Source organism: Auxenochlorella protothecoides, assembly GCF_000733215.1.
Source record: "Auxenochlorella protothecoides strain 0710 unplaced genomic scaffold scaffold108, whole genome shotgun sequence".
Lineage (NCBI taxonomy): Eukaryota > Viridiplantae > Chlorophyta > Trebouxiophyceae > Chlorellales > Chlorellaceae > Auxenochlorella > Auxenochlorella protothecoides.
Genome location: NW_011934241.1, coordinates 15,939 through 41,336, shown reverse-complemented (window position 1 = coordinate 41,336; position 25,398 = coordinate 15,939). Strand labels below are relative to the sequence as shown.

Here is a 25,398-nt window from a genome sequence, read left to right as displayed (position 1 = left end):
AGGGAAGGCAGCCAACATCAACATGAGTAGTTATGGAGGGAGGAAAGGGGTTGTCAAGGGCGGGAGGGTTGAGAATGGAGCATGGGCCACCCATCAAAAATTCAGCCGGGGGCCTGGCAGGTGAGGTCGATGACGGGTCTCCGCAGGGGCGAGGTGAAGAAGGCCGCGATGCTCGCTTGGCGCGCCCGTTTCCTCCCCGTGGCCCCGCTCCCCGCCGCGCCGCTCCGCCCCGCCAGCGCGCCGCCGGGGGTGGCGTAGTCGGCCAGCCGCCACGCGGGCGGCGGGCTGCCCCCGCCGCGCTCCCCCGTCCCCGCCCCGCGCGGCGTGGCGGGCGTGGCCAGCCCCGGCAGCGCGCCGGCGCTGATGGCCGTGGTGGCGCAGCGCTCGGGGGCGGCTGGGTCCGAGGCTGGCCCTGTTCGCCCCTCATCGCAGGGCGCGGGGCGCTCGGCGGGCTCGCCGGCCCAGCCGCGTGCCGCGGCTGGGCCGAGGAAGCCAGAGAGCAGCTGGCGCGCGGAGCGCGGGCACCGCTCCGCCGCCGGCTCGGGGTCGCGCGCGCGGGGGCGGCGGGCCCACACCCTGACCGTCGCGTCGTCGGCGGCCGAGGCGAGGCGGTCGGGGTCGGTGGGGCACCAGGCCACGGCGGTGACCTCGCCTTCGTGCCCCTCCAGCGCGGCAAGGGGGGCGTGCAGCACGGGTCTGCCCGCGGCGGCCGCCGCGGGCGGGCCGTCCACCTCCCACACGTGCACGCGGCGGTCGGAGGAGCCGCTGGCCAGGAAGCGGCCGTCGGGGCTGAACCCGGCCTTGACGTAGAAGGAGGCCGCGGCATGCCCGGCGTAGACCGCGCGCGGCCCCGCCCCGGGGCGAAGTACATCGAAGGCCAGGTGGTGCCCGCCGGTCAGGCTGACCAGCAGGCGCGCGCCGTCGGGGTGCAGCGCCAGGCAGGTCACGCCGTGCTGCTTCAGCCCGCTGCCCAGGGGTGGGGACGAGATGCAGGCCACGGGGCGCAGCGAGGCACCCGCCGCTGCGGCGCCCGGCGCGGGGCCACGCCCCGGTCTCGCCGCGGCGGCGCAGCCGCCGCCGCGGCGCAGGTCCCACAGCCTCACCATGCCGTCCACGCCACCGGTGGCCAGCGTGCGGGCGTCGGGGAGGAAGAGCGCCGAGGTGACGGACAGCTTGGGGCGGCCCTGGAGGGGTGTGCGCGGCCGGCCCCGCCGCCGAGGCTCGCCCGCCGCGTGCGCGTCCTGTTGGGAGTGTCGGGGTGGGGTGGGGTGCTGAAAGGGATTGCGGGAAGGCGAAGCTGGTGGGGAGATTCAATGAGCATGTCTCGCCGGCCCACTGGTATGTACAACACAGGATTCCCACCCTCTGCTTGGACCGGACGCCCTTGGTAAGGGGCATGAGGGGTGCCTGGCACGCAGACCCAGGCCTGAGCAGCTCTGGCAAGGAGATGGCAACCTGTTCCTTGCTCTTTGCCCCATCCCCCTTGACATCCCACACACACCTGGACGGTGAGGACGGGGGGGGTGCCGCCCTCGGGCGTCCGCGAGTGGATCCTGGTGTCCCACACCGCCAGCTGGCCGTCGCGCGCCCCCGAGGCAAAGACGTGTCGGCTGCCGGGCATGGGGTCCAGGGTCTTGACACTGCCGGTATGGCCGCAGAAGGTTCCCAGCTGCTCGGCCATGCCCGTGTCCCACAAGGAGATGGTCTGGTCGCCCGACGCCGCCAGCATGGCCTCGTCCTCCTGACAGGAATGCGGTGGGTGGAAAGGAAGGAGAGAAGGTCAGGCTCGGTGATGCCCTGTGACGGTGTGGATGTTCATCCCGAATGTCCAGCCTGTGGGGGACCCACACAATGATAGCCTGTAATCCTGACAAGTATGCCCACGATCCCTGCACCCCTTCACTCTCTCCTCACCCTGAACCATGCCAGGTCAAAGATTGCGTTGCGGTGGGCGAGCCACTGAGCAGAGGGGCGCGGCCCGGCCTCGTCGGCAGTGCTGCGGGGGAGGGCCTGGGAGGTGTCAATGATGGTCAGGTACCCCTCCTCATCTGCCAGCGCCAGCAGTCGGCCGTGATTGTACACCTGAGTGGGTGTGAGGGGGAGACTTGGAGGCATTCGCTTGTGACAGCAAGGGAATCTGGACGTGTTCCCTGCCTGTGTCCCATATTGGTGTATCTGGACAGTCACATGCAGCGATGCAAGGGGGGTTGATGTCCTGTGTCTCTCTCCCAGACCCACCAAAGCCTTGCAGGCGTGTGCTCACCCCGTTGAATGATGCCGCGAATGCTGGAGAGCCCACCATGGAGGGGTCATTGTTGATGACTCCGCTGCCTGTCGCTGTACCGCAAGTAAACTCGCCCAGCGGCGGCAGAGGCAGGACTGCAAGGGAGGACACGAAGACGCCTATGTTGGAGCCGAGCTATGGACAGAAGCGCTTGCGTCAAAAGCCGGCTAAAGTTCCAGAATCAACCAAATCGGCATCACCTGCTGGCCCGAAGCATTCCCGGCGTCTGAGTTCGTGCAGAATGTTGAGCCCCGGACCGGCCATCCCTGGCGAGACCCGGAGGCTGTTTGCTCTTCGAACCTCTGAAGAGCGCCCACCGAGCCCTACAGATTAGAGTGATTCGTGTAGCATTCCGTTGTCGACTGCGATGCTAGTAGGCGTGGGCCGTGGGCGACTCGTGCCCGTCGCAGGCTGTTCCCGTGCCTTTTTGGATTTCGGATGCCGCGTGGCATGCGCCGCAGGGTGCACGGCTGAATCTGTCGGGATCCTCCTGGAGCAGCAAGTTGCCGGCCGGGCCCCCTCTGCATCGATGTTCTACATGCACATGCTACGATCCAAACTGTCTCCTCTTACGTCCATGAATTTGAGTTTGGGATTTCAGGGTTGGCACTGGATGCCTTGGACAGAGTCCCAGCGGCCTTAGCAAGCCAACATGCTGCAGGCACCGGCAGATCTTTCCTCCTTACATAGCCCTCTCAAACTCCCCCTCAGGGCAGGGATACGTGCCTCCAGATCTTCACGGTCTTGTCCCGCTCGTGCCCGCAGGAAGCCAGGACGGGGAGGTGGGGGTGGGCGGCCACGGAGAGCACCACGTCGCAGTGGCCCTCGCCGGGGTCATCGGGGCCGGCCCGCCCCCGCAGGAGGCCCAGGAGCGGTGCCACGCCGCCCTGGGACCCGTTCACGCCCCAGACGTAGATGTGGTGGTCCTCGCTCCCACAGATCACCGCCGCGGGCGGAGCGGAGGAGCCAGTTTCCTCGACGCCCAGGCAGAGGAAGGCGGCCTGTGGGCAGGGAGGGCATGCTTGAACGGCGGCACAATACTGGAGGTAGCAAGCGCTCCCCATTGTGGCCCACTCCCACCAGAAGACAGTAACAAATCGTGCTCCTTCCCCCAACAAAAGTCAGCCCGCATGCAAGTACCTGGAGGCAGAACTTTGTGTTCTTGTGACCCTCAAAGGTCCGCAGCGGCTGCTTGGTGTGGTAGTTCCAGAGCACTATCTTGCCATCCACGCGGCCCGCCAGCACATACTTGTCGTTCGGGGTGAAGGCAGCGAACGAGACGGGTGGGCCTCCTGTGGCGAGGAGGCTTACCAGGCAGTTTCCGGTGTCGCCGGCCCAGACTCGTCTGGAACAGAGGTTGGGGAGGGGGGGGGGGGAGGTAGTTTACGACGAGGAACTGCGGTCCCCACCACCCAGCTCCTGGTACAATACAGCACCCCAATCTGTCAGCCCAGCGTTTATGCAAGCACTCCCTGGCAGGACTCACATGAGGCCGTCAAAGGAGGACGACACGATGGCTGGGTTGAGCACGTCCCGCGAGAAGGCGACGCTGGTGATGGGGTCCGAATGCCCCGGGATCACGCGGATGGCCTGCCCCGTGGCGACGTCCCACACGACGATGGTCTCGTCGAAGCTGCCGCTGACCAGGAGCACCCCCGTCGCGCTGAAGGCCACGCACATGGCAAAGTGGGTGTGGCCTCGCAGCGTGCGCAGCGGCGCCCCCGTTCCTGCATTCCAGAGCCTCAAGGTGTAGTCGTCGGAGGCGGTGGCCAGGTGGGCGTCGCTGGGGGCCCACGCCACGTCGTTCAGACCCTGTGGTGGGTGGCGAGAGGAGTGGATGGGCATGTGACGACCAGTGTTAGGATGACAAGAGAGCGCAGTGGTTGCCCTTGATGCTGACACCAGCCCAGGCCAGGCCAACCCCCCCCCTTGAAAACCCCCACCTTGGAGTGACCTTGCAACACGTGCAAACAGGAGCCTGTGTCGGCGTCCCAGACTCGCGCGGTGCCGTCGGCGCTGGCGCTGGCGAGGGAGGCGCCAGAGTGGCTAAACCGGACGCTGGAGACAGCTCTCGTGTGACCTGTCAGGGTGTGCGCGCACTGATAGCTAGTGTAGGTGGGAAGGTCAGACTGCTCCGCATAATCTGAGATAGATTCATCGCGAGATGGTGTGGCCTTGCTGGGTCCGTTTTCGGGGGGGGCCGGTGCTGTTGTGTCGGGGCTTGCTTCCGCCATCCAGCCGTAGTGGGCTTCAGAGATTCCACCAGCGCTGGATGGATGTCAAGTGCTCTGGCGAAAGCAAAGCATTACCATGCTGTGGCATCGTCCTCTTGATCCCGAAGTGAAAAGGACACACTGTGTGTTGGAATCCACCCTCCCCCATTCTCAGTTCGCAAGCTCCGAGTCCCGCAGCACGGCGCAGCACGGCTTGGAACTCCGATGCCCTCAACATACTGCTCGAATGGTCATGAGATTATCTCTGCAAGGCCTGTCAATCATTGACATTGGTGAAGAAGCAATCAATAACACCACCGATGTTGAGTGTGCTGTCCAGAGCATGCATGCTGGCAGAGTACCGCTTGGGCCGGAAGTGATCAAGCCAGGCGGGTACCCATGACGACCGCCGATGTCGAGGCCGCAGAGGCCGCCGAGTGCAGTCGAAGTAGCCTGCTTGAGGAGGAACAGCTGCTGGACCTACTCAATACTGTTGTACAGACCGAGGGTCGCTCGGCTGCCGACCTCCACCATGCCTTTGCCTGCATCGTGCGTTGGCCATTGGTGTAGGGTATTGTGGGTTGCAGCTTACATGCCAGGCAGGCCACTGATGATTTCAAGCAGCCATGGCACAACTTGCTCGCAGGTGACCCGCTACCAGGAGCAGCCACAGCTGCTGGATTCCCTGCTGCAGCGGCTGTTGGACCCCCTGGGGTCCCTGCTTGATGGGCTGATCCGGCAGGGGGATGCGGTGCCGCACCTCAGCACCCTCGTTGGGTTGTCTCGCTGGATCTGGACTCTGGCTACCGTGAGGTACATGCGCATGTTGGGGGCCTGGCGCAGTGACTGTCCATTTGCACCATCATCTCAGTGTGCCTGCCACCCCCACACCTCGCCCAGGGTGCACCAACCAACTCGCACCGCAGGGGCCGGAGGACTGTATCGCGCTTCCTGCCCAACAACACGCAGTGCCTGGAGCCGGTGGTTGCCCTGCTGGAGACGCTGCAGACCAGGGTGAGTGGTGGAAGTTGGATTGGGAGTCCCAGAAATGTTGGCAACGCACACGGCGGCCCCAATATGACTCAACAGGACACACAGCTCGTGAAATGCAAAACATTGTATTGTGGTATGTCACAGCTGCCAGGCGTCAGCTTGGGTCCAGGGTTTCGGCCCCATCAAGACATCCCTTCACCCACTTGAAGCTCCCGCTGGCTCGCACGCAGGGCCCCGCCGGCTTCCACGACACCTGCATGGACCACCTGTGGGAGGCAGAGTGCGTGCTCCTGCTCTGGCTCTCCCACCTCGTCCTGGTCCCCTTTGACCTGGCCAGCCTCGACTCGCAGCTGGGCGACGGGGAGCGGGCGGCGCTGGCCCCCCTGGCGGCCTCCATCCTGCGCCTGTGCCAGGCGCACCTGTCCAGCCCCAGCCGCGCGCGGGAGATGGCGGCGGAGGTGCTGGGGCGCTGCGTCACCCGCCCCGACATGGCTGCCGCGCTGGAGGAAAGCGTGACCTGGGCCGAGACCCGCCTGGCGGGCATGGGGACCGACGCGTGCGAGGCAGGCTTCCTCGTCCCGGGGATCCTCCTGGCGCTGGCGGCCACGCTGCGCCACGGCGATCGGGCCCGACTGGGCGCCACGGCGCTGCGCCTGCTGCCCCTGGCGCAGCGCGCGCAGCAGGCGACGCAGGGGGGCGCGCTCGCCCGCCGCCTGTCCATGAAGCTCATGCAACGTATCGGCCTGGTGCTGCTGCCGCCGGCCGGCGATGTCGCCAAGGAGCCGGGACTGATGCATGGCAGCGCAATAGAAGGCAAGATTGTCTTTTGGGGGGTGAGGGAAGTGGAGGTGAGTTTCCATGGCTGTCCTGTGTCTGGATCGTGGGCAGGGAGCACGACACCGACTCAGGTTGCACGTGAGGCTTGTTTGCGACGCCCCGCCCTCCCCTGCCAGACGTGCTGGACGCCCTCCTCACCGGGCTGGGGGGACAAGGACACTGTGGTGCGCTGGAGCGCGGCCAAGGGCGTGGGCCGCGTGGCAGGGGGCCTGCCCCCCGCCCTCGCCCGCCAGGTGGCGGCCAGCGTGGCCGAGGCGGCCTTCGGCCACGCCGGCGCCGACGCAGCGTGGCATGGCGGCTGCCTGGCCCTGGCCGAGCTGGCGCGGCGCCGCCTGCTGGACCCACGCGAGGCGGGTGCCACGCTGCGCACGCTGCGCGCCGCGCTGCGCTACGACCTGCGCCGCGGGCCGTGCAGCGTGGGCGCGCACGTCCGCGACGCGGCCGCCTACGTCGCCTGGGCGCTGGCGCGCGCCTGGACGCCCGCGGAGCTGGGCGCGGTGGTGGGGGAGCTGGGGCCCCCCCTCATCACCCTGGCATGCCTGGACCGGGAGGTGAACTGCCGGAGGGCAGGGGCCGCCGCCTTCCAGGAGCTGGTGGGGCGGTTGGGGGAGTGGCCGCACGGCATCGACATCCTCACCGCCGCAGACTACTTCACAGTCTCCTCCCGCGTCAACGTGCGCACCCGGAAAGGAGGGGGGAGGTGGTAGCTGACAGTTTGGCGGTGGGAGAGTCCCAGCACCTCTTGTCTGCCGTGCGCACATGATTGTGCAGGCGTGGCGGTCAATGCTTGGCCTCAGTGGCATGCCGCACCATGTAGGGGGGAGTTCCATGCATCGCTTGCATGGCTTTTGCGTGTAGTTCCATTCCTTGCCATGACATCTGGATCTTCCTCCTCTTCCGCCCTGGTCCCCACGCAGGCTTATCGCTGCGTGGCGGTCCAGGTCGCCACCTTCCCCGGCTACTTCCTGCCTCTGGCCAGCCACCTGCTGCACGTCAAGCTGCGGCACTGGGAAAAGGCGCTGCGCGAGCTCGCCAGCCTGGCCCTGGCAGGTGATGCGAGGGTGTGTGTGTGTATGCGCAATAGGATGAGAGCTGGTGGGGGAGGAAGGCAGAGCAGCATCTCATGTTCAGGGAAGAGTATTGGGGTGAGCTTCTCTCTGTGATGGTACGGTGTATGCTCCTCTGAAGGTTATCCGCCTTTAAGATCCCAGGACACGATCGCCCCCCTGACATCTCTCTTACCCATCACCTCGAATCACCCTCTCACTCCAATATCACAGATCTAACTCGTGTGGATGCTGACTGGCTGGCGGGCACGGCGCTGCCGACCCTGCTCCCACTCACAGAGTCGGCGGACCTGGAGAGCCGCCACGGGGCGGTGGCGGGGGTCGCTGAGCTGGTGGCAGCGCTGCCGCGCGAGGCGCTGACGCCCTTCCATGCCGACCTGGCCCAGATCCTGCCGCGCATCGATGCCGCCAAGCTGAACCGAGGAAAAGGCGGCGAGGTGATGCGCACTGCCCTGTGCAGGTAGGTGGGGTTGAGGGCAGAAGAAAGGGGGAGTAGGGCAGTCCATAGAGGCATACTAGCTTGTGGGATTGAATGGGTGAGGAGATGGCGAAAGGAAGTAGCGAGATTCAGCACACGCTCACTCTGTGCAGGCTATCCGGGCCTCGGGGTTGCATTGTATAGGCCTTGAATCGCCTGCCGAGCACGCTCACGACTCTCAAACCTTCCCACCCCCTCCTTTGTCCCACAGATTGGCAGCCACCATTTCCCAAGCAAGGGTGCCGCTGTCAGCAGCACAGGCGGCCTGCATGCAGGCCACGCTGCTGGACTGCCTGCGCTGCGCCGCGCCCGACGCGCAGACTGCGGCGGTGGCGGCGCTGGGGTCCTACGCGCTGGCCTCCGGTGCGGGGCCCGATCTGGCGCATCGCCTCCTAGCCTCGCTGCGCGGCGGGGCCACCGCCGCCGAGCGGCGCGGCGCGGCGCGCGGCCTGGCGGTCTTGCCCCCCGGCCAGGTCCCCGCGGGGGCGCTGCTGGCGGCCACGCAGGCCCTGGCCGCCGCCGCAGACCCGGCCTCCGGCGCGGAGGCCGACGTCGACGTGCGCAGTGCGGCGGTCGCCGCGCTGGCCGACCTGGCGGGGGCCTGCGTCGTGGCGCAGTCCGCGCCCGCCCTCACGCTGTGCGCGCTGGGCCTGGGCGCCGCGCTGGCCGCGCTGGGGGACTACACGGTGGACAATCGCGGCGATGTGGGGAGCTGGGCACGGGAGGCCGCGCTGCGCGCGCTGCCGGGCATGCTTCGGTGCCGGGCGGGGCTCGGGGGGGCCAATTGCAAGGATGGGGGGGACGCGATGCGCGGCGACGGCGAGGACGGGGCGGTGTTGGAGGGCAGAGACTGCCATGGCGATGCAGACTCAGAGCCATGCGCCACGGAGCGCTTCGCTTTCGAGTGCGTCGCCGCGGCCTGCAAGCAGGGGGTGGAGCGCATCGGGCGCGTGCGCAGGGCGGCGCGCGATGCGCTGCGTGAGCTGGCGGACGGCGAGCTGCTGCCGCACTCCGCGGCGCCGGCAATCTGCGCCGCGGTGGCGCACGCCGTCGACGCCGCGGACCTGGCCGCCGCGGATGAAGATGCTGCCGAGCTGGCTTCCCTGGCCAGGCTACTCAGCGTGAAGGCGCTGGCGCCCGCCGTGCTGGCAGGGCTGGTGCACAGCGTGGGCGGGCGCGACGCGCAGGTGGCAGCCGCGGCGGCCGACGCGCTGGCAGGCGCGTGCTGTGAGGCGGGGGCGGCAAGCGGGCGGGCGGTGGGCGACGCCTTCCTCCGCCTGTGGGACGCGGAGGCGGGGGGGACGCAGGGCCGGAGAAGCCCGGAGTCAGGAGCGCCGTGCGGTGCTCCAGAGGCCTCGGCCAGCGGATCAGCCAACAAAGCGCGTAGAGCGCATGTGCAGCGGCTCGCCGGCGTCCCCCTGCTCGCCAGCGCAGAGGTACTGCTGGCCCGGACGCCGCTGGCGGGCGACGCCGCCTTCCAGCTTGGCTTGCTGGAGCGATTGCGTGTTGAAGTTGCCCGGCGGGGTGCCGACCTGCCCCGGCTCCAGGCGGTCGCCGCGCTGCTGGGCGCGCTGGGCTCGGGGGAAGCCTGCGCGCAGCCGGCGCGCCGCCTGCTGTGGGCCATGCTGGGCTCGCGCTTCCCGGCAGTGCGCCGCAGCGCGGCCGAGTACCTGTACCTGGCCCTGCTTTCCAGCCCCGACGAGGCAGAGGATGGAATGGAGGCCGAGGAGCAGGCGCTGGAGCTGCTGGGGGAGAGGAACTGGGCCGGCCCGGCTGGGGAGGTTGCCGACCTGGCAGACCAGGTGGCTGCCCTGCTCAAACTACAAGGCGCCTGAGAGTGTATGGCAGAGGACGTGCTCCCGAGTGGCTGTCGCTGGGACTTTGATCAACTGTGATCCAGCTTGTTGCAAGTGCTCATAGCTACAGCGGCGGGAGGAGATACAATCAACAGGCTGCACTGCATGCGTGTGCATGCGTGCCTGCATGCAACTGCAGTCTCTAGTCACAACAGGAGTTACAGGGGGGTGATGAGATCCCAGGCGGCTGTTGCGGAGGCATTCGAATCGACGATGCCGAGAGTGGAGGAATCGGAAGACCCGTACTCTGCGCGCCCAACACATCCAAGTGTGCCATGATCTGGTGGGCCTCCTGCTCAAGAGCATTCATGCCTCGCTGATCACTCGCATTCTGTGCACATGCCCTGGCCACGCTAAGGGTTGAGGGTCGGCAAGCAGGAGCCTGCGCTGTCTTCTGCCTGTCTCCTGCCTAGACCCAACCCACCCAGATGATGCTGCGGGGCGTACGCATCCCAGGGCAATCCAGAACTTCTCAATCATGGGTTGTGACGAGCTCAGACGGGCACCGCGTGGCGAGACGGCAGCGTCCGGCGCAGGGTCCCCGATGCGAGGCGGTCAAGCGATCGAGGAAGCGTCCCACAGCGAGCCCGGCCCCTGCCAGCGATGAGATCGCCAAGCCGATCCGATCGCCAGAAACCGCGACTGAAAATCCCAAGAAGACCACTCTTGAGCCTATCCGTCAGCATCGCAGCGTGTTACCCTGCAGATCTGGTGGCCAGGTGAGGTGAATTCGCACCCCTGCTTAACAGTATCTTGCAGTGCCCATCCCGACAGGCAGTCCGACTGCCTGCGACCTGCCCTCCTACTTCCCCCCACCTTGGCATCCCCCAGGCAACGGTATCGGTGACAGAGGATGAGGAGACCATCGCCGTCACCATCCAGCTCAGCGGCGGCCCACTCTCCGGTCTCGCCCGCCCGCCCACCCTGCTCTGGGGCGTGTACCGCGGCTCCTCCCGGCGCTGGCAGCACCCCGCGGGCTGCTCACCCCCCCGCAGCACCCTGGACGAGCGCAGCGGGGCGATGCGGTCCCCCTTTGACATGCACGGCAGCATCACGCTGCGCTTTCCGGCCCGCCTGGCGCCCCTGACCCTGGCCTGGGTGGGCGCGGCGGCGGGGCGGCCGGTGCTGCCCCTGGTCGCCCGCCACTTTGCGGTCCCCCTGGGCACGCTGCCGGGGACCCCGGTGCCGCTGGGGCCCTCCCTGGCGGGGCGGCCGGGAGCGGAGCGGGGCGCCAACTTCGCGCTGGCCTCCCGCTCGGCGCATGGCGCCTGCCTCCTGCTCTTCCGCCGCGGCGGGGACGGGGCCTGGGCCAAAGCCCTGGAGCTGGAGCTGGACCCGGCCGTGAACAGGACGGGGGACGTCTGGCACGTCACGCTGCCCACGCTGAGCCGCCGCGAGGGGCTGGCCTACGCGTGGCGGATCGACGGGGAGGTGGCCTGGGACGGCGGGAACCGCACGCAGCCAGGTGTCTGGGGGATCGAGGGTTGGGAGGTGTGGTAGGAATGCAGGGAAAGGGACCTGGGCAAGCAGGGGAGTAGGGTTGGTGCCATGCCACTTTGACATGCCCTTCCTTGGCATCTCCATTGCTGAGCTGCGATGGATGGAGACCATGTACCTACACACCAAGGTGACCCAGCCGAGCCGAACGCGCGCCACAGTGCATCCCCAAACACCCAAACCCCTGCACCCCACCCCCCCACGATGCGACAGACCGTCTGCTGCTGGATCCAATGGCGTCGTCGCTTGTGCTGACGCGGGAGGCGGTGCGGGGCCTGGGCCCCCTCAAGGCTCCCAGCATCTCGTTGCAGGAGGGGGAGGTCCCCGCATTCCTGCTTTCCGGGCTGGACGTGCTGGGCGCCGACGTGGCCGCCGGCAGGCCCGCAGGCAGGAGCCAGGCCGTGCCTCCCACTCACCAGCGCTGCATGGTGGCCGTGGATGTGCGGGGCGCCGGCGATGGGACGCTGCTGGGCACGCTGGACTTGATCCCGGAGATCCAGGCCCTCGGGTTCAACACCGTGGTCCTCAGCCCCTGTTACGCCACCGCCTGGGCGGGTGAGTGTCATGTACCGGGGTCTCACGGTGCCTCCTTCCTTGTGAGAGGGCCAGGGGTGCGCCGTCCTGTCCTGTGAGGGTTCACCCTTGCTGAGGCCCCAATCCGACAGCCCATCGGGTCCCGCTCCCCGTGCCCTCCCCCATCCCGGCCTGCTCCAACCCCCTCCTCCACCACCAGGGACCCCCCTGGACAGGGGCAGGGCGGCGGTGTCGTACTGGGCGCCGGACCCCACGCTGGCATCCTCGCCCGAGGCGGCCTCCAGAGAGGTGCAGCGGCTGGTGGCAGGCCTGCATGCCGCCGGCCTGGCGGTGCTCATGCAGGTCCGCGCCTCGAGGATGGGAAAGGAAACGCTGCTCGTGCGCTGTGCAGGCGCCCCATGGGTGTGAACTTCCGTCACCTCACCCGCCGCACCCGCGCGCAGGTCGACTTCACCTTCACGGCCGAGGGGGGCGACGACAGTCCGTGCCCGCTCTCTTTCCGCGGCCTGGACCACGCGGTGTACTACCGCCGAGCGGGCGTCCTGAACGCCGGGCACGCGGTGGTGCGGCAGTACATGATCGACGTGCTGCGGCACTGGGCGCTGGACTACGGCATGGACGGCTTCAACTTCATGGGCGCCGAGAACCTGGTGCAGGGTGCGCCGGATCATCACTGATTGGAGGGGTGGTTCTTAGCCCCTGTGTGCTGTTTCTGGGTGACATCCTGGGGCTCCAAGGTAGGGTGGCTTAGCTGCCCTGGGGCAGGAACCTGGGAGGATGGCAGCACGGCAGGGCTTGCTCTGTGTCCTCATGATGACCCCCCTACACCAAACGTGTCGTTGGATCTGCGAGACCTGGTGCCGGGACACCTGCTCACGCCTTCGCCCTCCCCTCCCCAGATCGCAATGGCGTCATACTGGATTCGCCGCCCCTGGCCGCCGCCATCGCCTACGACCCGGTCCTCGCTGGGCTGCAGATGATTGCCAGCACGGCAGACAAGACCCTGCTTCCCAGGCACGTGGCGCTCGTGATATTGGGAAAGGCATCTGTGCTGCAATTGCTCGTCTGTTGGGTTCGCCAGGCACCCAATCCTTCCATCCCACCTCCCTGTGCCTAGGGAGGGTGTGCGCGGCTTCCCGCACTGGGGCGAGTGGCAGGAGTCTGACGGGTCGCTGGCGGCCGCCACGCTGGGCCCGCTGTGCGGCTCGGCGCTCGCGCACCCACCGTCCTTGAAGGAGGCGCTGGAGGCCTGCCCGGCCGTCTTTGCCGCCGAGGGGGAGGGCCTCACTCCTGGCAACCTGGCCGTGGCCCGGCCGCCCTCGGCCTGCGTGCACACTCTGGCCCTGCCGCCCGGCGGCCAGGACGTCGCGCTCAAGACGGCGCTGCTGGTCGCGCTGTGCGCGGCGGGCACGCCCCTGCTGTCCCTGGACGACGCGGCGCGCTTTGCACGCTTCGTGGGCGGGGTCACCCGCCTCCGCCGACGGTGGGCGGACCTCCTCCTGCCGGCCGCGTTTGGGCAGGGCGCGCGCAGCGTGCGCTGGCACGGCGCCGCGCCGGGTGATCGAGGAGTGTTTGTGCACCGAGGGGCACTCTGGGGGGAATTCATGCCATCGCCTTGCGTGCAAAGGGTGCTTTGGGTGGCCGTATGGAAGTATTCCCCGCTATCCCGAGGATCGTCGTTGACATCTGCACCTGGCCCCTAGCGTGCCCAAGCCCCATTCGAGCATGTCCAGCGGCTCAGGACCGACCATTCGACATCATTCCACTTGCCCAATGCACCCTCAGGGAGCGAGCCTGACTGGGACGGGTCTGCTGCGCTGGCTGGGTTGCCAGAGGCTGGATTTCTGGCCATGGCGGTCGTGGGGCCGGGCGGTGCGCCAGCCCTGTACCTCGCTGTGAACGCCTCTGACGTGGAAGTCACGGCGACACCCCCAGCTCCCCCGGTGGGGGCTGATATGCAGCATTGGGTGTTTGGGTGGTGCCATGCTCGAGGTGTAGGATGAGACAGCGACGCTTGGGCATGCATGCTTGGCTAAAGTAGGAATCCCCAGGACATTCCATCGACATGCGCTGACCTCCGACCTTCCTTCCTTGCCACCTCCAGGCTCGGCACCCATGGAGGCGGGCGGTGGACACCGGTCTGGGGCCGCCCGAGGATGCGATGGCCAGTGCTCCGCCCCGCCACCCTTTCCCGACATACACACTGCAGCCCAAGGCGGGGCTCCTGCTCGTCGCAGATTTTGATGCCTCTTCTGCATGGTGAGGAGGCTGTGACAGCTTCTGAGAGACAGAAAGAAGAGATTGGTAGCTCCAGAGCTAGGGGTGTGGCTGGGTCCCGGCGACAGGTGTGCAGTCAGCGTAGATGGAGGTGGGCGCGCGTCAAATAGCGACGGCCAGCTGCCAGCTGCCTGCGGTGGCCAGAATCCAGTCATCCTCGTGATCCTCAAGCACCGCAGCACGCAGGGGCGGGCTGCATTCTGCCTGCTTTCTGTCCTGTGCGTCGAGGCCGTTGCGTGAATCTGGAGTGCTATCGTGTCCGGTCAGTCCAGCACGGTTTTAGCCATGGCCTGTGTCGCCCACGCCTCTCTCGTCGCGCCAGGTGAGGAGCATGCTGTGGGCCCCATGTGGACATCAGGGGCTGCATTGTGTCAAGTGGTAGTTTTAGGGTCCTCGTGTGAGTATGTGTCGGCCCACTGCTCTTGGCGTCCATGGCCAACCCATGCCGGTCGTGGTCAGCACGAGCCATGCTGGAATGCTTCCCCTTGCTGGGGCATGGCAGCCATGCCCAGCACCTGTTTCAGTGCCCACTGCACCTGTTTCATTCCTCTCAAGCTTGCAGCTCGGTCCTTGCAACGTGTGCCCTTCCACACCGCTTCTTACCAGGTCCCTGTGGGCTGCGCCTCGGCAGGTGCCTGCGGTCCGCCCCAGCCCGGCCCCAGCTGCGCCCCCGTGTGCACACCCCCGCCTCCTCCTCCAGCCTCCCTTCCTCGGCCCCCGGCCTCACCCCCGGCACCAGCGGCAACGGCATCACCAGCGGCGGCGCCCCCCCGCCCGAGCCCACCCCCGTCCGCATCACCCATGACGTCAACGTCTCAGCCGTGCTTTCTCCCCAGGCCGTGTACCACAAGGTGGGTGTGATGAACGGAGGACAAGATCTGGCTTGGTATGGGGTGAGCGGAAGGGTATGGGAGGGCCAGGTGTGGTCGGCAACCGCGGTCCTGGAACTCAATGCTGCATGTGTATGGCACAGCCTCATGGTCCTGCAAGCCCCCACACATACACACACATTCGCAGTGCGCGGACCTGGGCGCATACAAGGCTGCTCTGCCCTGGTGGAAGATCGTGCTGGCGGGCGCCATGGCGGGCATGTATGTCTCCCTGGGCGGCATGCTGCTGCTCACCGTAGGCCCCAACTGCGTGGCCATGGCCGGGGACAACCCCGGGCTGGCCCGGTACATCACCGGCGCCATCGGCTTCCCCTACGCCCTGCTCACCATCCTGACCTGCGGCGCGGAGCTGTTCACAGGGAACACTGCGGTGGTCACCGCAGCCGTTTACGAGGGCAAGGCCGACCTCCGGTCCCTGGCTAAGTCCTGGATCTGCTCCTATGCCGGCAACATCTTGGGCGCCGCAGCGGGGGTGGGCCTGGCCGTGGCTTCGGGGCTGCTGCCGCAGCTCACACGTGGCGCTGCCGCCCTGGCCATCTATAAGACGGGGGCGCCGGTGGGCGTGACCCTGGCGCGCGCCATCGGCGCCAACTGGCTGGTTTGCATCGCCGTCTGGCAGTGCACCGCGGCGCAGACCTACGGCGGCAAGTTCATTGCCTGCCTGGGCCCCATCTCCGCCTTTGTCACCATCGGTCTGGAGCACTGCATCGCCAACATGTTCTTCGTTCCCCTCGGCATCCTGGCGGGTGCGGGTGTGGTTTCGATGAGAGGCTGGGGTGTGGGGGGGGGGTGAAGGGGAATGTCTGGGAATCCTGTCAATACTTGGCAGTTCACAGTGAAAGGTTTCTGGCATGGATGAACGCTGCACTGAGGTGCCCGCTGTGCAGGCTGCACACCTGCATCTCCCATCTCATGAGCTTCTTTCCCTGTCCTCCCACACCTCGCTGCCTCAGGCGCGGATGTCAACATGCGCGATTTTGTGCTGCGCAACTTGATCCCGGTGACGCTGGGCAACATCTTCGCGGGGGTGGTGTGCGTCGCCACCCTCTACTCGCTGCTGTACGGAGCGCTGGGCGACCGCATCATGGGCAAGAAGCCAGCCACCGCATGAGAAGCAGCTTGAGACTCGGCACTGGATGGATGGGGGCTCAGATGCCCTCTGTGCCATGCCAGCCTGGTACTCCTGATAGTAAGCCAGTCCATGGATTGCTCCATGGAAACAGTCCGCCCTCACCTCCTAATTCACGCCTATGGCCATCCCCAAGCCCCTCCCATGCCCTCCCTCCCTCCCTGGCTGCATGTGTGGGAGTCTTGACATGCCGACTTGATATCTGTTGCGATCCCATGTTATTTAAGCAGGAGATGACGCCTAAGACTTTGCGCCAAGCATCCTCCACATTCTTGAAACATGGGACTGTGGGCGGTGAAGCAATGCACACCATGAAGGTGGATGGAAGTGGTGGGCTGGTGCTTATATGCCAATCTGCACACTGCAGCATCTAAGGTAGCGACATCCAGGTTGCAGGTCAGAGCGCTGCAGGGGTTGCCGCTGGGAAAATGGCCTGGAATGTCACCTCCTCCCAAGACCAAAGCGGCCCAAAAGAGCCCGCTCCTTGGTCTTCTTATCCGCCAGCTGAGGACTGGCCGGGTCTGCAAGGATAAAGGAAAGATGCAGGACGAATGGTGATGTGCTGGCCAGTGGGCTTGAAGTGTGTGACGGAGGACGGCAGCCAGAAGCAAGGCGCAGGGCAGTGTCAAACAGACCATGTGCCCGCAGCACACTCTTCCCAGACCTGGGGTCGAGGAGACGTGCACATCCTTGGCCTTGGGCGTAGAGCCCTCAGCTCCCTTCTTGTCAGACCTCTCGAAGGCAGACTCAAGGGAGGACTGCAGGCCCCTTGCTGCCTGCGAGGGTCAGGGCAGGGTCGCACGAGGTCGAGTGGGGATGCCAGGCAGGCTGTATGTTGCTGAAGACTCAGCAAGACGAGGCGGATTCCACAGCAATGGGGTGAACACAGTGGCCAGCACAGAGGGATGTAGGCCATTTGAATGGTGCCAGAAGTGGACAAGCATGCCTGCTGGGCCCACCTGAAGAAGTGCAGCCCCATCCCAATCCAGGCATATACCCTATTCCCATCCCCTACATAACATGCCTTGGACAGCTTGGACCTCAGCGAGCGCTTCTTCTTCCCGCGCCGGTTCAACTCGGCCAGGAGGACGCCCTCCCGCTCCGCGCTTTCCACCTGCACCCGCGTGAGCTCCAGCTGCAGGGCGCCCACCTGCGACAGTCATGGTCGAGCGGGGATTAGGAGTGAGAAGCGGCCACAGAGTAAGCATGGGGGTGTCTGTGCTTAATGGCCAACCGTGATCTGAGATTGGGAGTCGAATAAATCCCCACCCGTCCCAAAGTGCAGGCTGATGATGATGACCACCCCTTTGCACACCCTCCTAGACCACCTCCCCCCCCTCCTCCGCACACCGGGTCCCACCTTCAGGGACAGCGCGTTGAGCTCGTCCAGGCGCGTGGCGGTGGCCCGCGCCGACAGCTTCGCGCTTTCCAGCTGGCCCACCTCGCCGCGCAAGCGCTCGGCGTCCTGCATGCCCTCCACCAGCGCGGAGCCGAGGCGTGCAAGCTCGGCATTCAGCAGGCGTGCGGCCTCGTCGTGGACCGAGCGCGGGTCCGCGCCGACGCGGGCGCGCGCCTCCATCAGCCGCTCCAGCACCTCCGCCAGGCGGTCCGGGGTCAGGCCGGGGGCCGCGCCGCGCCGCCCGCCAAACCACAGGCTGCCCTGGCCGGCGCTGGCATTGGCCTGGCGCGCCCGCGCCGCCTCGATGGCCGCCAGGGCTGCGGCGGGGGGCGGGGAGGAACCGGAGGCGTCGTCCTCCTCCTCCTCTTCCTGCTCCGGTTCGCCTTCCAGGGTCCGGGCGCGGGCCAGGCTGGCACGCAGCTCGTTCACCTGCTGCTGCAGCTCCGCACTCTGGCCGCGTGCCACGGCCAGTGCCTCGACCAACTCTCGCTCCTCGGGCCGAGGGGCATCAGCCAACGGTACTGCCCCGGGGCCTGGCCGGTCAGCGGCGCGCCCGCCGGTCCCACCAAACCCACCCCCATCCACGGCACCCAGGTCCAGCCGGGGCACCGCCAGCGCCCGCTCCACGCCGCCCAGCGCCTTGCGCAGACTCTGCTCGGCGGCACGAAGCACCGGGGAGGCGGCATCCATCGCGGGGACCGCGCGGGCGGTGGCAGGGCCGGACGGCGGGTCGGGGCCGAACCCCGCCATGCTGGCCACCATGCTGATGCGCCCGGGGCTGGGGCGGGGCGAGGCGGCGGCCAGGCTGCCCAGGCCCTCTTTCAATGCGCCCTGCGCTTGGAGCAGCGCCTGGCGCGCGGAGAGCGCGGCCTCGCCGGGGCCTGCGGCGGCTGGGGTCGGCGACGCGGCGGCCGGAGGCGGCGATGATGCCACTGGTGGGGCCGCGGCGGCGGTATCGCGCCGCCGCGCCGCCCACTCCGCCTCCGCCAGCCGGGCCTGGAGGGCCGCCACCTCGGAACGCTGCGCCGCCAGCGCTGCCTCGTGCACGGCCCGAGGGACGCCCGGGTCGCCGCCGGCGCCCACAATACCTGGGGCCGGGGTCGAGCGTGAGGAAAGCACGACGGACTTGCGAGGGGAGGACTGCCTGCCCCCCTCCGCCTCCAGCAGGCGGGCCTGGGTGGCGCGCAGGGTCTCTCTGGTCGTCTGTGAAGGGGGTGGGAGGGAGGGTGGTTGGCAGCCCGGCGAGCAGATTCTAGGAGTTACGGAGCGATGGACGACACAGCACACAGCGGCCGATGCCGTGTTTGAAATCACGGAGTCTCCCGCAGAAAAAACAAACCCTCGCACCTCCAGCTCCAGCTGCACGGTTCGCAGGTACTCTGTGCGCTGCAGCGCCTCGCTGCGATGCCTCGCCGCCTCCGCCTTGGACTCGGCCACACCCGCCTCCTGCAGGTTCAGCTGCTTCTGCGAGGGCAGGGTGGAACGGTTGAATAAAACAGCAGTATTCTGGGATGCAGCCTGCAGCATGTCCAAGCCTGGTGAGGAGTCCCACATCCGCAAGCCGCGCTGTAGACTCAGCAGCTTCCCCTCAGCCCCTTACCCAGCCACCCACCTGTAGGGCCGCCACCTCGTCCTCCGCCGCCCTGCCATCGCGCTTGAGGACCACCCTCTCGTTCTCCAGCTGGCGCACGCGGAGGTGCAGGCCCTCCATGCTGGACAGCTCCTCCGACTGCTGGGCCAGCTTCCTGTCTCGCGCCATCAGGGCCGCCATCATCGTGGACTGGGAGGCCTTGAGCTCCTTGACCTCGGCGCGGGCGGCGTCCAGTGCGCTCTGCAGCTTGTGGTTGCCGTCGTTGGCGCCTGGCAGGGTGTGGGGGGGGCGGGGTTGATCAGAGGGGGGGGGGGCTGCCTGAAGTAGTATCATGCCTGCTTTCAGCACACCCATCCCGCACTCCCCTTGCTACCGCACAACCATTCAGCCACCCTGCACGGCGTCACCAAACCCCACCCTCCAAGACGGTCTGTGCGCTGCCGCTCCTCGCCACCAGCTGCGCGCTGATGCGGTCGGCCTCTGCATTGGCAGCTCGCACCTCGCTGCGGGCGGCTGCCAGGTCGGCGGCTGCTAGGCTGGCAGCTGTCGTGGCAGACTTGACCTCAGCTGCAGGTTTTGTGATTGATGGTGGGGCCAGATGGTGCCACTTTCTCAGTACAATCCAGCCATTCATCCGCACCGCAGTGTGCAGGCCAGCAACAGGCGCGCTTGGCCCAGACCCTCCCCTTGTTAAATCCCACCAACACACATACCTTCCAGACTCAGGATCTTGTTGGTCCTCGCCACGATGGTGTCTTCGGCCTGGGCCAGGGCCTGGGACCGGCGGGCGAGGTCGGACTTGAGGGTCTGGACCTCCGCCTGGCTGGCCAGCAGCCTGTTCTCCCACAGCTTGATCTCATCCCGGAGCCTGGGAGGGGAGCGTGGACCGGTCTAGGTGCCGATCTGGAATAAAACCATGAAAATTCCCATGTGGGTCCAGTTCCTGTAGCGACCCCGACTCACCGTTTTAGCTCCTGCAGGGCGAAAGTGTCCCTGTCCATGGTCGGGTTGGTCATACCCAGACCAGCCCGCGCCTTCTCTGTAATCCGGATCTGGGAAACAAACAACTACACGGTCTTCAGAAGTTTACACCGCTTCCCCCGCTTCGAGTATTGAGGTGGGTCGTCGTGGCTTTCCGACCCCGCTCCAGATCCTCGTCCTGGTGGGAAACCCTCGCGATCCCAGGAGGAAGAGACTTCTCGAATATTTATCCAAGGTGTAACTATGATGATATACCGACGTTTCTCTGCCTGTCCATGTGGCTCGAGGCTCGAGTCTCTGTGTTTCGTTCCACAACACTCGGTCGTCACCACGTGATTGGGCCGACATCTTTTTTCAGATCCTGCGATTTTGGCAGTACCCTGAACGCAGCATGGGTCCTTCATTCATCTCAACGATGAAGAATCTTTTCGTTCTGATTGATTCTGGAGTTTCTGCCGCTGCGGCAGCATCACCGGGCTGGGGCCCATGGCCACTCTGTGCCATGCTCGGGTTTTCACCTCGCGCAGACGGACGATCTCCCCGGCATGCCTCGCAGCCTCGGTTGCTGCTCCCCGCATACAGCTACCTCACGAGCTGGGCCTGTCCACCGCCTGCGTTCAGGGGAACGGTGGTGCTGCTTACATTCTAGGCATCTCCCATGCGTCCAGGGTCTCATGCCAGCAGTCCCGCCAGATCCTGCGCATGGTCCCAGCCCACACCCTGATCCTGGAGCTGTGTCAGGACAGGGCGGGGCTGCTGGTGGATCCCAGGTCGCCGCCGTCCTCAAGCTGGAAAGCCGCTGGTCTGAAGCTGTCCGGTCTGCCCGGCTGGCTGACAATGGAGGATGTTGCACCCCTCCTCCACGCGGCCACTGGGATGCCCATCACTGAGCGAAGCATTGCGCAGGATGTTATAGCTCTGAAGGCCACAGGTGTGGGTGGGGGTCGGCTGGAAACTTGTTTGATTAATGGGCAGTGTCGCGGTGTTCACAAATAAGATTGTATGCTGTGTATGTGTCCTGATGACCATGAGGTGTGTCTGATGGTGCTTGGGTGCTCTCGGCGGTTGAGGTTGTGTGATACTAAATTTCGATGGGTTTACTGCCAAGTTTGGCTTGCTCACTCCCTTCTATCCCCACGCACAATCCTACTTCTCCAGGAATGGTCGTCTCTGTGCGCGTCCTGACAGCCCCTCCCCCGCCCGAGGCCAATCCCGACTTCTTCAGCAGCCCCGAGTGGCGGATCGTGGCGCCTATGGGGAAGCTGGAGTATGTGATCAGCTCCAAGGCTGAGGGCGGAACTGGAAACGGGGCCTTAAGGATCGATGCCGACTCCATCCGACCCTGGCTGTCTCCAGGTTTTGTGGGGTTTTGGTGCGGAGGGCAGGAAAACATACTTGGGAGAGGTTTTTTGTGTGGGAGTGGTTGAGGTTCTAATAGCCTCACTGGACCTCGGAGACGTGCCAGAGTGCAGGATACTTGGCTCAACTTTTGCTCTCACTCACAATCACAGAGCAGGCCAAGCGTGTCCAGGCCGAGGTGGGAAGAGGGGCAGGCGGCGCCCTCCTCCCCTTGTTTGTTTCGGTAGCCCGTCAATTGCGGCGCGTGCTCGCGCGGGACGGGTCGCGGACTGTGCCGCGCGGCCTCTGCGCAGTCCTGCGCCCCGGCGGCGTCGGTGATGGCGTGGCGCTGAGCTTGGAGATGCACCCAGGTACGACGGCAGGGGAGGAATGGTTGAGGGGAAGCCGGCCGATGGCTGCTGCGTCGGGCCCCAACCCAGAATGTTCTTAGCTCTCGCGTTCCTAACAAGACCTCAAAGCCTGTCTCACCGTCCTTCATTGTCCCCCGCTCGTGATTTCCTCATGCCAAGCAGGCAGTTCCGGTGTCCCAGGCAAGGCCCACCCCGTGGCCCTGCTCCCCCTCTGGGACTGCGACGCGATCAGATGCCCGGATCCAGACGCACACACGCAAGCCGCACCCGCGTCCGCCCACGCCCCGCGGCACCCGCTGGGCTCGGCCCTGGCGGGGGCCCTGACGCGGGCGTACGCTGCGCTCCAGGAGCGGGCGGGCAGGAAAGTGGGAATAGCCCTGGGCGAGGCCTGGCGTGCCGCCTTCCGGGCCGCCGCCTCCTCGGGCGTGGACACCGTCGTGCTGGGGGACTCGAGGTCGCGGCACACGCTGGTGGGCCTGGCGGCGGGGCTGGAGCGCGCCTGGGGGCCCGTCCTGGGCGGCGCGGCGGCGGCGGCGGCGGCGGGCGGGGTCGTCGCCTCGGCGGCCGCGCCGGAGGGCGGCGCGGGGGGTGCGGCCGTCCTGCTCGCCGTGACGGTGCCGCTGGCGGTCGCGGCCTGGCCGCTGGTAGGACCCCTGGCCGAGATCACGCTGCTGGGGAACAGGAGCGCGGAGGGGATCGAGGAGGCGGTGCGCCTGCACACGTCCATCCAGGCGCGCAGGGGTTTGTGGGGCTGTGGGCGACGAGCGCTCGCCGGCACGAAGGGGGGCCCATCCTCGTGCGGTATATCGTGTGTCGTGAACCCTCACCGGAGACGGCTCCCTGCCCTTACGTTGCTCACATCCATCTCACGCCACCCTTTCCCTCGCAGGACCAGGGCCCCGGCTTTAAGCTGTGGGGTGAGGACGCGTTGTTGGACTGGCCTGGGGCGTCGGGGGCCGCTGATTGAGGAGCGGGACGCTCGCATGGCGGCGCTGATCCGTGGCAGCGCGTGAGGGGGGAGGGGCTGGACGCCCCGTGCTACACCAGGGAGCGGGGTGCCGAGGGGGTGCGCTGGAGCTACAGGGACGGCGTCCAGAGTGGGACAGCGCACGAGCAGGGCGGCAATAATGTGGTGGCCATCGTGGGATCTGCCCATGTCCCAGGCATCGTGGCGAGGCTGGAGGAGGCACTGGGGTGATGGACACCAGAAGTGAGTCGATTGCTGGCACCGAACGTTGTACACTCAATTGAAAGCACTGATGATGCGGTCCCTCATCCCACGCCCCCAGAGCCCTCCACCGACGGCAGGGAAGCATTTAAACGGTATGGATGCGAATTGGATGGGCGCAGAAGATTCGACCCGGGGTGTGAATATCCACCGAAGTCAATAGCAAAATCTGATCGTGAGGGACAGAATGCCGAAATAGGCATACCAGCCCTCGCCAACTCGAGCTCTGACCTGGTAAATGTGTTGATTAAGCCTTGAGACAAGTGACGCGAACGATCGACACCCATCACCCTTCCTGCCTGCTCCCACCGACCAGCGCGTGGAGTTCGGGTGCTGCTTGGAAAGTGGCGCACGGGCCGCGAGCGGACTCCTATAGCCTACTCTTCTCCGCAAACGGCTATAAATTCAAGGTGAGGCGGCACGGTCGTCAAGAGGGGCTGTTTTGGGTGTTGTGTGAATGCCCGGGAAGGTCCTCCCCGACCCGGCGGGCTAGCCTCTGTGGCCTACCTCAGGCCGCGGACATGTAATTACTTCGTTTTCAGTGCGTTGAAAGCGCCTGCCGTTTCCGCTGGGGCCGCACTGGACTGGCTTGAGAGTTCGTGGTGGTGCGGTGGTTTGCTCGCCCGGGCTTCCCCGGTCGGCCCGATTACGCATGCTTGAACGTCAGCTCCGCCTTTTAGGACATTTACTCACGGGAGGCGCCCCTCCCCGCCCGTCCACAGCTGCTTGGCCCTGCCCTCCGCGTCCGGGCCTTCGACCCGGCATGCATCCCTTCTTCTCCGTGACACTGTACACGGGCCAGCAGCTGGTGCTGGAGGGCCTCCAACGATGGGTCACCCGCCCCTGCAAAGAGCTGGAGAACCGGCGGCAGAGGGCTTCCCTGCGCGCGCTGGCCATGCTCCTGGTGAAGACCACCGCCACGGGCATGCTGGCTGCCGTGCTCGATGCGGCCATCGAGTACCGCAGCCGGCAGCTCCTGGCGGCCGCTGAGGAGGGAGAGAGGGAGGCACCCGCGCCCTCCCGACTCGCGAGCATTGGCCTGATCTCGCGGCCCGGGGTGGCTGCCTGGAAGGCACGCCTCCTCCAGGCCATTGATGAGATGGAGCGCCGCGCGGAGCGGTATGGCCTTGGTGAGTTGCGTGGATGGGATGTCGGGCCAGGCTGGTGTGTGGGGTGTGTTGAAAGGGGGGTTGCTTTGGTGCTTCCCGATCAACAGTCGGCCTGGGGCAGAGCCGCGTTTGGGCGTGACCTCGGTTTGTACCATGTGCTTGTTGGTGGAGGCTACATTTGCTGGATTGCTGTTGGCTCTTCTCTCTCTTGCAGCATTCCTCACCCCGTCCCACTGCCACGATGTCGTAGGACCCTCGTCTCGCCTTGCTGCGGAGGCCCAGACAGCTGCTGCGCCCAAGGACAAGGGACTCGCGCATGGACCGCATGGCTGTGGTAGCCTGGCAGATTTCGAGGCTGATGCCGAGACGGAGGCCATCCTGAGCCAGACCGTGCAGCAGCTGCAGGAGCTGATGCGCCAGAGCGGTGAGTGATTGGTGGGATCAGTCAAAGGAGCAAGATCTGCATCGCCGTGTTGAGTGTGATTCTGACTGCAGCTTCTGTGGGCACCTAACCTTTCCTGCTTGCCGCGCTGACAGCTTCTCCCTGCCCCCCCCACTCCACAGCAGGTCGTGCGGAGTCGAGTGAGCCGGCGTGCGAGCGCCAGGTTGACACGCTGTTGGACAGCCTCCTGGGTGCGGGGCTCGGAGAGCGCGGGGCCGATTTCTGCCTGGATGGCGGCGTGCTGGCCGACCCAGGAGTCTGCGCCGCCGCCGCCCGCCGCCCAAGGCGGGTACGGGTTGCGCCCGACGGCGCCGTCGAGGGCTGCCAGATCTGCATGGACGCTGGCGTGTCTGTGGCCGTGGCCGGCTGCGGCCACGAGTTGTGCTTCGGCTGCGCCCGCCAGCTGTGCTCCGCGCGCGAGCACCTGGTGCCGGCCTGCCCCTTCTGCCGCCAGCCCATCGAGGGATTCGAGGTCGTGGCTGCCGAGGACGAGCGCCTGGCCGCGAGTGACTAGGCGCCGGGGCCTTGCAAGTGCGCTGGACGACCCGCGCCGCATTGAAAAGTGTGCGGCCTGGTCGTCCGCGGGTCGCCGCCCCTCTCCCCTCCTTCGGTGGACCACGGCGCCCCCTCCTCCCTTGCCTTTCCCTGGCGGCCTGCTGTTCACAGGCAGGCCCGCCCCCCGTTTTTGTCCGCGGCCTCGCCTGCTCTGGTACCGGCTGGGCCTCGCAACTCACACTCCATCCCACCCGTGTATCCTTGAATTTTGGTCTACTCCCCCTCCCACATGTTTTTGGAACGAAATGCATCTCACTCGCTGGACGGCAGGCCTGTCTGCTGCCCACTGCCCCCCCCCCCCCCCCCCACCGGGGCGGGGGCAGCCCCCC

General features: G+C 66.6%; 6 protein-coding genes across 6 annotated transcripts; 3 read left to right on the top strand and 3 right to left on the bottom strand.

Annotated features, from left to right (window-relative positions):
* Positions 1-101: 101 nt before the first annotated feature.
* Positions 102-2,302, bottom strand: F751_0491 (Denticleless protein-like protein; the record flags this gene model as incomplete). Its single annotated transcript, XM_011400058.1, has 6 exons — positions 102-662; positions 732-966; positions 1,096-1,184; positions 1,502-1,741; positions 1,915-2,082; positions 2,264-2,302. 6 exons carry the CDS (start codon positions 2,300-2,302, stop codon positions 102-104), a joined length of 1,332 nt encoding a protein of 443 aa, XP_011398360.1.
* A 689-nt stretch (positions 2,303-2,991) lies between these two features.
* On the bottom strand, positions 2,992-4,518 carry F751_0490 (WD repeat-containing protein 5; the record flags this gene model as incomplete). The annotated part of the gene is made up of 4 exons (XM_011400057.1): positions 2,992-3,285; positions 3,425-3,629; positions 3,771-4,096; positions 4,228-4,518. 4 exons carry the CDS (start codon positions 4,516-4,518, stop codon positions 2,992-2,994), a joined length of 1,116 nt encoding a protein of 371 aa, XP_011398359.1.
* A 378-nt stretch (positions 4,519-4,896) lies between these two features.
* F751_0489 (Tubulin-specific chaperone D) lies at positions 4,897-16,037 on the top strand (the record flags this gene model as incomplete). The annotated part of the gene is made up of 18 exons (XM_011400056.1): positions 4,897-4,992; positions 5,144-5,274; positions 5,424-5,511; positions 5,721-6,323; positions 6,444-7,001; positions 7,245-7,377; positions 7,608-7,854; positions 8,084-9,674; positions 10,560-11,193; positions 11,439-11,780; positions 11,959-12,101; positions 12,203-12,416; positions 12,659-12,777; positions 12,881-13,316; positions 13,545-13,702; positions 14,873-14,887; positions 15,054-15,672; positions 15,880-16,037. The coding sequence occupies 18 exons, from the start codon at positions 4,897-4,899 to the stop codon at positions 16,035-16,037; spliced, it is 6,285 nt and encodes a 2,094-aa protein (XP_011398358.1).
* Positions 16,038-16,496: 459 nt separating this feature from the next.
* F751_0488 (hypothetical protein) lies at positions 16,497-20,061 on the bottom strand (the record flags this gene model as incomplete). Its single annotated transcript, XM_011400055.1, has 6 exons — positions 16,497-16,576; positions 18,030-18,918; positions 19,067-19,314; positions 19,463-19,612; positions 19,759-19,913; positions 20,009-20,061. 6 exons carry the CDS (start codon positions 20,059-20,061, stop codon positions 16,497-16,499), a joined length of 1,575 nt encoding a protein of 524 aa, XP_011398357.1.
* A 667-nt stretch (positions 20,062-20,728) lies between these two features.
* On the top strand, positions 20,729-22,702 carry F751_0487 (hypothetical protein; the record flags this gene model as incomplete). Its single annotated transcript, XM_011400054.1, has 4 exons — positions 20,729-20,957; positions 21,185-21,398; positions 21,902-22,244; positions 22,625-22,702. The coding sequence occupies 4 exons, from the start codon at positions 20,729-20,731 to the stop codon at positions 22,700-22,702; spliced, it is 864 nt and encodes a 287-aa protein (XP_011398356.1).
* A 1,024-nt stretch (positions 22,703-23,726) lies between these two features.
* F751_0486 (hypothetical protein) lies at positions 23,727-25,028 on the top strand (the record flags this gene model as incomplete). Its single annotated transcript, XM_011400053.1, has 3 exons — positions 23,727-24,093; positions 24,323-24,496; positions 24,640-25,028. 3 exons carry the CDS (start codon positions 23,727-23,729, stop codon positions 25,026-25,028), a joined length of 930 nt encoding a protein of 309 aa, XP_011398355.1.
* Between the last annotated feature and the right edge of the window lie 370 nt (positions 25,029-25,398).